Source organism: Nannospalax galili, unplaced genomic scaffold, assembly GCF_000622305.1.
Source record: "Nannospalax galili isolate Female #2095 unplaced genomic scaffold, S.galili_v1.0 scaffold459, whole genome shotgun sequence".
NCBI lineage: Eukaryota > Metazoa > Chordata > Mammalia > Rodentia > Spalacidae > Nannospalax > Nannospalax galili.
Window position 1 is genome coordinate 847,727 of NW_008344211.1, and position 9,333 is coordinate 857,059.

A 9,333-nucleotide genomic window follows, 5' to 3' on the forward strand; every position below is an offset into this window, starting at 1 on the left:
GAGGGATCATCACGGCGGGGTGGGGCGGCACAGGGCTGGGGAGGGATCACCGCGGCCGGGTTCAGGGGTGGCAGAGTTGGAGTCCCAGGTCATTGCAGGCATCCAGGGTAGTGGAGCTGGAGACCCGTGTCACTGCGGGCCAGGGCGGAGATTACAGGGACTGGGATGGGGAAACAGGCACCTCGCTGCTCCGGCCAGCTAGTCTAGGCGGTGCTGCCCCTTTCCAACCCCAGCCGGGGGTGCTGGGTCACTCCTGAAGGCCGCCTCAAGCTCCTCCCCCTCGCGGCTGTAAACCTGGAGAGCTGCGGCTTGGGGAGCAGGCCCCAGCAGCCTCACACCAGCTCTCTTTCCATCCTGGTCTTTGAGAGCCCGCCCTGTACGTGGATCACACAGCCTGCATATTGAGTCTGGCTCTTTTGATTTGGCACAGTTTTCTGGAAGCTTACGTAGGTGGGTGCAGGAAGGGTTCGCTGCCCTCTGTTGCTAGGCGCTGCTCCATGGAGTAGGCACCCAGCAGTTAACACCTGAGGGGCTCTGTTAGCAGTAAAGCGCCACATTTGCGGGCAGGTCTTTGTAAGAACATAAGTTTTCATCCTTCTCCCGTCTGCAGAGTCCTGTGGCAGTTGAGGAATTCTCCTTCCCTGGGTGGCCGATCCAGCTTGTGTTCCCACCAGCTACAGAGTCCCAGGTTTCCACATACTAGCGCCCCCATTCCCATGGTCCCTGTTTCTCACTTTAGTCTCTGACAGGTGGGCCTCCAGAAGCTCACTGTGGTTTTTAATTTGTATTTCCCTCAGAGCCTTTTGTTCCTGTTCCTATTAAATGTTGTCCTTTCCTTGATGAGGTTTGAACTCCTTAATCCTCCTGTCCCCACCTCCCAAGTGCTGGTATTACAGTATTACAGTCCTGTGCCACCGCACCTGGCTAGGATAGATTTTTTTTTTTTTTTTTAACACATTAACCTTGTGTTCTGCTGAGCATTCTTCATCCTGAGGATTTTGTTGTTGTTTTTTTTGGTCGTTTTGAAACACCAGCTGTCCTGGAACTCACTATGTAGACCAGGCTGGCCTTGAACTCACAGAGATCCGCCTGCCTCTGCTTCCCGAGTGCTGGGATTAAAGGCGTGCGCCACCACACCCGGCCATCCTGAGGATTTTTGTAGATTCTCTGAGTTGTTTACGTGAACTGTCATGTCTTGTGCACTTTTGGGGGCAGTTTTTCATCATTTATCACCTTGGATCTCTATGCCTTGTATTCCCTTTCTTGCCTGATGGCAGTGGGGAGAATTTGTTTTAGAGAAGAGGGTGAGGTTGTTGGGAGTGGGCATCCTTGCCTCTTTTCTGATGAAAATACTGTCTTTCATGCTAAGGATGTTGTTAGATGCAGATTCTGCATCCCACACCTGTCACCCCAGTGCTTGGGAGGCTAAATAAAGCTCTAGACCAGCCTGGGTTGCATAACTAGACCCTGGCTCAAAACCAAGAAAACAGAAGGTTCCCTTTTGTTCTGATCTCTTCCTTCCTCCCTCCCTCTCTCTCTCTCTCCTTTCTTGTTTGGTTTTCGAGACAGGTCTCCCTATAGCCCCATCTGGTCTGGAATTCAATTTGTAGACCAGGCTGGCCTCCTTTTCACAGACATGCTGGGATAATGTTTCCATTTCATTCTTTACCTTTTGTTTTTTGTGGACCCTTCTCATTTGTTTCTGATTGCTCATCGAAGCATTTTCAAAGCATTGCTTAAGGATCATTGGCAGTAATCGTGACATCTATGAGGCTCATGTCTGTTTGCTCTTCTGTCTGCAATCTTTTTGGTGTGACAAATGGTTGGCTGAAACCTAAGGGGTTTCTGTTGTATTCTGTGACTCAGGTCTTCTTAAAACCTTCTGACTGGGGGCTGGAGAGGTGGCTCAGCCGTTAAGAGGACTGACTGCTCTTGCAGAGGACCTGGGTTCAATTCCCAGCACCCACATGGCAATGGCAGTTATGAACTGTCCTTAACTCTGGTTTAAAAAAAAAACAAAAACACCTCTGACTGTTGGAGAATGGGTCTCTTTCCTGGCAGATGGAGACAGGAGCCCAGGCTCTACCCACAGTATAGTGAAACCTGGTTCTGCTGGGGGTTCTGTGGAGTTCCTGCAGGAGCCATCAGGCCTCCTCCAGCTATACTCAGAAGGGCTGGGTGGCACTTGTCCAAAGCAGCCCCTGTGGATGAAGTGTGGCAGGCAGCAGAGATGAAACTCTGACCTCATTTTAGCCAGGCTGCCAGGGCCTTGGATGGAGGGTAGATTTCTGTCTCACCGGGCAGCCTTTTCCTGGTGCCCTGGATGGGATGGGGTGCAAGTGTTGGTGGTCTGGAACCTGTGAACACAAAGAAACCCAGGGAGCACACCCTAGGTCATGCACCCCAGCCATACCTGGAGCCCAGGGCCCAGGGCCTTCCTTCTCTTACCTGTGAGCCTCCTGCTGGCTTTTGTAGGGTACCTGGGCTTCAGTCTTAGTGGATAGGGCATCTGCTCCATTTTCCTGAAAGCAGCCCTGTGACTCCAGGAGAGCTGCTCATGTGTAGATGTCTGTGGATGGTGAAGGATGGAGGGGTTCACCTGCCCAACACCAGTGCTTTGCTAGCTCTTGCTCCAGACACCCCAAAATCAATGGTGCACATGTAGAGGCTTAACAAAGACATGGTGCCCGAGATAAGGGAATGGGTGCTGCCAGGAAGCCACTTTTCCACTGGCTTTCTGGAAGGTTGACTGCACTGGCTGTAGCAGGCAGCGTGGGGCATGCTGGGCTGAAGAAGAGCGATTCTGATGGGTGCCATTTGAGGTGTGGTTAGGAACCCAGCTCTCATGGGTGGACAGGCAGGTGGGGGAATGGACCACTAGCCACCTGATGAGCTCTTTGTGCCTACAGGTCACACACAGTGGATCTGTGGAGTGAAAGAGAGATGCAGAGGTGGACTGACCTCCAGCTGTCCCCTGAGTGCAGAGGCAATCTAGGGGGCACTTTCTGAGGTGGTGGCACAGCCTGTGCAATGACAGCAGGATGGGGCCAGCTACAAAGGGGTGGGGGTAACTGTGGGCCATACCGGTGGGGGTGCCAGGAACTCATCAGCCTGGGTTGTTGTTCCAGGGGGGAAGAGGGACGAGGCGCTGATCCTGCCCATCAACTCCTCACTGAGTGTTACTCTGCACCAGGACCAGGTGAGCATGCATCACACAGACGTTGAGCTCTGGCCACCAGCCAGGCGCTTCTCACCCGATGGCTGGAGTGGATTGGCTTCTCGTGGGAATGGCAGCTAGGCCTGCAGCCTTCTGGTTTCTGTTAGGGCTGCTTGGCACATATCCTTAGCCACAGACACTTCGAAGTCTCAGGGCTCCTTTTATACCCAGAGCCCTTTACTCAGGAAGGGCAGGTATCCAGGGTTCTGCTGTGGGTATAGGACAGATCTATCCCTGTGTAGCAGAGGCAGGGCTGGTGTGCCCAGCCTGATGGGCTTGCTGGCTTTCCTGCTGCCCACCCAGAGCTGACTGTGGTGGGTTCCCTGGCCTTCTACGTGCTTGTGTCTGCCCAGGTGAACAGCCGTGCCAGTCGTGGATAGGAAAGGCCTTCTTGACAGAAAGAGGTGCTTGGTGATATTGCCCCCAGCTCTGGCCCCTTTTTTCTTCCCAGCTAAGAACCACCACAACTGCTGCCATCAGCAAGGACTTCACGGAGGACCGCATCTGGCTGAATGGCCGGGAGGAGGCTGTGGGGCAGCCGCGCCTCCAGGCCTGCCTGAGGGAGAGTGAGTTGTGGGGCAGGAGCCCCTGTTGTGCCTTTGGAGAACCTGAGTGCCCAGAGGAGGTGTCCCATAGCAGACAGAGAGGAGCTTGGGTTGGAGATCCCCAGGTCCACATGGGAAGTCTAGGGGTACTGGCCCAGTTTTCAACCATGCCCAACCCTCTCCCAGGCTCAGGCAGGTGAGGTGGCAGGAGTGGGTCTGAAGGGTCTGCCCAATGGCAGGGCCACTCATCGCCCCCTCCTTTGCAGTCCGCCGCCTGGCCCGGAAGCGGAGGAGCATGGAGGGTGAGGGTGCACTGCCTCTCAGCCTCAGCTATAAGGTGCATGTGGCCTCTGTGAACAACTTCCCCACGGCTGCAGGCCTGGCGTCCTCAGCAGCGGGCTACGCATGCCTAGGTAGGTATCCACAGGGACCCAGGGTTCTGCTCTGAGATCGTAGGGGGTGCTCTGTCTGGCAACACGTATGGTGCTCGTCGTTGGCACTGTACACAGTCCCAGAGTTTACCCTGTCCTAGGACACACCAGTACTAGGTACTCTCTAAACATGAGTAAAGGCCCTCCAGCTCCCAAGTGTCCCAAGTGACAGACAGAAGCCACCGAAGCTGGCAAGTGCCTGGAGGAAGGAGGAGTTCTTGGCTCCTCTGAGAAGTCCAAGGGGTGGTCTGGCTTCAGGCACAGCTGGATCCAGGCTGTCTGACCAACTTGTCAGGAACCTTCCTCCTCATAAGACTCAGCTCTGCTTTCTCACCTCGGGCCACTGGCCAGTGTCACCCCATCCCTGGCACAGCCAGTCCCCACAGTGGTGACCTCAGACCACCCTTATTCTGCAGCTCCAGGGATAGTGCTTCCTGGCCCAGCTGGCTCTGTGTCATCCCAAACTTGGAGTGTGGGTGAACCAGGCCTGGAGGCAGGGGTCACCTTCTAAAGACTCGGGGACTTGGCCCCATGCTGATGAGCAGCAAGCTTGCCTTCCTATCTGCCATACTGTGTTCCCCAGTGCCACCAGCCTCCCCCAGGGGACGTGCCTTGGTCCCCGTTCCTGGTGCCTTCTGAACTCCTTCCCTTCCCTCAAAGCCCCACTGGGGTGCAGCTTCTCAAAGAAACTTCCCTCAGCCCCAGACCTGAGGTGGTTTCTGAGGCTGACTGCATTTCCAAGCTCGTGCTGAGTGAAGGGATGTGGAGCTGGGAGTAACAGTCCAGACACTGCAGCTCCAGCTCTGACACGTCATAATCCTGCTTCCTGTACAGTGGGGGCTGCCTAGCAGAGCTGGGCTGTATGGCATCTTAACCCTCCCCTGCCTCCATGTCCCTCTTCTGTGCCTGTAGCTTATACCCTGGCCCAGGTCTATGGGGTCGAGGGTGACCTCTCTGAAGTGGCTCGGCAGGGCTCAGGCAGTGCCTGCCGCAGTCTTTATGGAGGCTTCGTGGAGTGGCAGATGGGAGAACAGGCAGATGGGAAAGACAGCATTGCCCAGCAGGTGGCCCCCGAGTGGCACTGGCCTGAACTCCGAATCCTCGTCCTTGTGGTGAGTGGATAGACTCTTCAGCCAGTAGGATGGCTCTCTGTCTAGCACTCAGGGCCCAGACTAGGAATGGAAGGGCTTCACCAGGCTCCTGGATCAGCAGGGGCTAGAAAGTAGACCAACCAAGACTATATGGCAAGAGTGAGTCAGGAGTGGCTCCCACATGGCAGGGCTGTGCCCCTTCTGTGATCTGAGTGTGGCTGGGCATAGACCCACATCACCTCTCCCTGACCAGGAGCCCAGGGTTGGGATGACAGAGGACAGGACTGAGGGATAGAGCTGCAGCTGCGGGTCCCCTGTGGGCTGGTCCCAGCACCACTTCCCATTCAGGTGAGTGCAGAGAAGAAGCAGACTGGCAGCACGGTGGGCATGCAGACCAGTGTGGAGACCAGCGCCCTGCTCAAGGTAAGGCCTGCTGGGGAGGGTAAAGACCAGTGCACTGCTCAGGGTAGGGTCCCCCTGGGGAGGGTGGCCTTGGGTTCCTATGCTCAGAGGCACTGGCAGTGAGTATATGCACTTGCTTGCCCTGCAGTTCCGTGCAGAGTCAGTTGTGCCTGCGCGCATGAAGGAGATGATGCGCTGCATCAAAGAGCGGGACTTCCCTGGCTTCGCCCAGCTGACCATGAAGGACAGCAACCAGTTTCATGCAACCTGCCTTGACACCTTCCCACCCATCTCCTACCTCAACGACACCTCCAGGCGCATCATCCAGCTAGTGCACTGCTTCAACACCCACCATGGGCAGACAAAGGTGACAGAATGTGGGGGATGTGGGCAGACATGGGGTACATGGGCAGATGAAGGTGATGGAAGGGTTTGGGGCTGTGGGTGCCTCCACGGGCCTCATGACTGTGGCACATGGCACAGGCAAACTCCACCCTGTGGTTCTGATTTGATCTGTGCTTTGTTTCTTGGCCGATATACTAGCTGTCTGATCCCTACAAGTCACAGCCCCATGACCTCTTTCTGAGCTGTAGGTAGAGGTGACTCATGCCAGGGCGTTTGGTGATACCACTCCCTGGTTTGGTTCCATGGGGCGTGACCCAGCTCTGGGAGACCCCAGCTTCCCCAACAGAGGGAGGGTCAGAGCTGAGGGTGCTGAGTGAACAGCTGGGGTGATGCTGTGGGTTCCAGGTGGCGTACACGTTTGATGCAGGCCCCAACGCTGTGATCTTTACTCTGGATGACACTGTGGCTGAGTTCGTGGCTGCAGTGAGGCACAGCTTTCCCCCTTCAGCAAATGGAGACAAGTGAGTGTGTCTCCCACATAGTGGGGATGTGGTGCATGGAATGTTCTGTTAGGAACAGAGAGTGGCCATGGCGCTAAGCCTGGAGATCTTAGGCCATCCCCCTGTCAAACGGCAGCATAAATCCTGTCTAGTGGCCACACAGGTACAGGTATGTGAACAAAATTTATCCCTCTCTTAAGAACTGGTGTTTCCGGGTGTGGTGCCTTACACCTACAGGCCCAGGAGGTGAGTTTGTAGCCAGTGTGGGCTATAGTATGAGACCTTATCTCAAAAATAAAAGAAGAAAGGAAAGGAATGATGTCCCCTGAAGTTCAGGGACCCCAGCAACAGGTGCCTTGAGTTTTTATGATGGTCCCTTGTCCCTGGCATGACTGTCTTCTGGGCACATCCAGCTGCTCTGTGGCCATTAGCAGAATCTCTAATTCACAGTGTTCTCATCACCCTTAAAAGAGACCAGTTCCCCACTAGCAAACCCTTGCCCTCCTCAAAGCCTCTGTAGCCCGTGCCCACCTGTCTAAAGAGCTGCCCTGCTGGGCCTTCCGCACATGTGTCACGCATTTCTGCCTTGTTTGCCCAGGTTTCTAAAGGGACTGCAGGTGACGCCTGCCCCTCTCTCCGATGAGCTGAAAGCCGCACTGACTACGGAGCCCAGCCCTGGCAGTGTCCAGTATATCATTGCCACTCAGGTAAGCCCAGTGCACAGTGCACAGCTGGTACCTCCTTTCCTGTTGGAGGCAGCTCCCCTAACCCCATTGTGTCTCAGCCAGGAAGCAGAAAGTCAACAGCAGCCATGGTACAGAAGTTGCCACTGCTGCTGTGTAGGTTTGGTCGTCAGATGCTCTCTGCTTCACTCCCTCCCTCTCAGTGGCTATTTAGGGACCACTTGTATGTAGGGGAGGAGAGTGTTGGGGGTTGGGATGCGAAAGTGAGTCGCTCAGGCCCATGAGGAGCCATGCAGGTGAAAAGCGGCCACTCAACAGTATAGGGGGTGCTTGGGCTCCAGTTTTTTGCCCACAGGGTGTACCCCACCCCACACAGGCCAGGATCCTTGTGTCTCCTGATCCTGCTCAGAGAGGCCAACTTCTGTACCATGTGTTGAGGGCTGCTGAGATGTCCAGGGCCTGGCTCAGCTAGAGCAAGGAGTATCCGGTGGCCAAGGTGGCTCAGTCTAGACAAGCTGGTGTGGATTTACCTGGAAGGGAAGCCCCCGAACCTAATCCTACTGTAGATCCTCAGGCCTCCAAGGACTCTGGGGCAGTGGGTAGGGCTGCTGGTATTACCCATGACCAGACACTGATTTCTCTACCCTTAGGTGGGGCCAGGGCCTCAAGTCCTAGATGACCCCCACGTACACCTGCTGGGTCCTGATGGCCTGCCACAGTGGGCTGCCTGACCTCTTCCACGCCTGACCTCTTCCATGTTGGATCACACATGCCATTTGGAGAAGGAGATGCTTGTTGGGATTAGGGAGCTGGTGTGATGGTCAGCCTTGCCTGTAGGGACCTGTGGGGCTGTCTGGTGATGGTGCTGTGCTGGGGGAAGTAGAGCAGCAGTGCACGGCTCTCTAGGTAGCTGGTGGCTAGTCCCCTTCCAAGTGCCTCATGTTCCCCAGCTGGCTGTTGAAGGGCTCCCTGACCCAAGCTCTGGGCCTTCCAGTGTTCCAAGAGGAGCTCATCAGGGACGGGAGTCTGTCCTCCCAGTGAAGAGGCTCCACAGGCCTCAGGAACCCACAGAGGAGGCTGGCTGCTGCTGGCAGTGGCTCTGCTGAGGCTTGGGCTCCTGAACCCCAACCATGCTGTGAATGGGAACATTTCTTTATAGTGACCAGTGACCCCCCTCCCTGTGAGGGTAGAGGCTGCTGAGCCCACAGGGTGGGGTCCATGTGGGTGTGGGCACATGAAGGTGCTGGGCCTTCTGACACCAGGAATAAACCATGTTGCTGCCCACCACTTGTCCGGGATGTGCTTTACTTCCTAAGCCAGCGCTTTCTGGAGTCTCTCTCTACAGCCCAGGTCCCCAGCCGCTGGAGAGTTTCATCTAGTTCCCCTCTGTGGCCCAGAGATGGGGCCTGAAGTAGGTCCCGCTGGAATGGTTCCCACTGTGCCCACAAGCCAGCACCTGCCCTGAGCCCTCCTGTGACAGTCTCCTGCCCCTTGTTCCCCTATGCCACCTCAACAGATGCCGCTGCTGTGGGAGCCAGTGTAGACCAGACAGTGCCGCAGTGCTTGGCTGCCCCTGCTTTCTGGGTTTTCCCAGCCCTGTACAGCATGTCCACCTCCCTCCAGTTAGTCATGGACCTGTGAGTCCTGAAGTCTGACCCAGGCCACACCTGTACCCGCCCAGACGGGCTTGGAGTAACCTCATCCCCGTCAGTACAGCTATTACCCGTTAACTAGGAGCCAGGTCAGGTGCCCCAGGGGACGTTTCCTGGGGACACAAGTCACAGGCAGTCCTAAACGTCAAGGGCACCTTCCGGCTGAGGAAGGCTGCCCTACGGTGGAGGCTTCAGATAGAGGGACCAGGAAAGGGGAGGCCCTGGGACGCAGCTCGGAGGCGGAGCTTGCGGAGGGGGCGGGACCGGGTGCGGGCGGGGCCTGCGGGGCGGGGCGATACGTCGAGGGCTTGCGGGGTGGGCTGCAGACTCGTCCCGGTGGCGGTGAGCGTCCAGGGTCCTCGCCATGGGCCAGATCGAGTGGGCCATGTGGGCCAACGAGCAGGCGCTGGCGTCGGGCCTGAGTGAGTGGCAGGCCGGAGGGGGTCGGGGGGGTCGGGGGGAGCGGA

The 9,333-nt window shown here is 56.4% G+C and overlaps 2 protein-coding genes across 2 annotated transcripts in view; both read left to right on the top strand.

The window, feature by feature from the left end:
- Nucleotides 1-8,501, top strand: part of Mvd (mevalonate diphosphate decarboxylase) — a 9,317-nt gene extending 816 nt beyond the window's left edge. The window contains exons 2-10 of the mRNA XM_008840546.2: nucleotides 3,129-3,199; nucleotides 3,669-3,783; nucleotides 4,029-4,175; nucleotides 5,106-5,305; nucleotides 5,633-5,707; nucleotides 5,835-6,053; nucleotides 6,437-6,552; nucleotides 7,130-7,238; nucleotides 7,865-8,501. Coding sequence (XP_008838768.1) covers nucleotides 3,129-3,199; nucleotides 3,669-3,783; nucleotides 4,029-4,175; nucleotides 5,106-5,305; nucleotides 5,633-5,707; nucleotides 5,835-6,053; nucleotides 6,437-6,552; nucleotides 7,130-7,238; nucleotides 7,865-7,945 — 1,133 coding nt within the window. The 3' untranslated portion in view covers nucleotides 7,946-8,501. The remainder of the gene's footprint in view (nucleotides 1-3,128; nucleotides 3,200-3,668; nucleotides 3,784-4,028; nucleotides 4,176-5,105; nucleotides 5,306-5,632; nucleotides 5,708-5,834; nucleotides 6,054-6,436; nucleotides 6,553-7,129; nucleotides 7,239-7,864) is intronic.
- A 648-nt stretch (nucleotides 8,502-9,149) lies between these two features.
- LOC103740013 (cytochrome b-245 light chain) overlaps nucleotides 9,150-9,333 on the top strand; it is an 11,156-nt gene continuing 10,972 nt past the window's right edge. Inside the window, exon 1 of the mRNA XM_008840547.3 lies at nucleotides 9,150-9,288. Coding sequence (XP_008838769.1) covers nucleotides 9,231-9,288 — 58 coding nt within the window. The 5' untranslated portion in view covers nucleotides 9,150-9,230. The remainder of the gene's footprint in view (nucleotides 9,289-9,333) is intronic.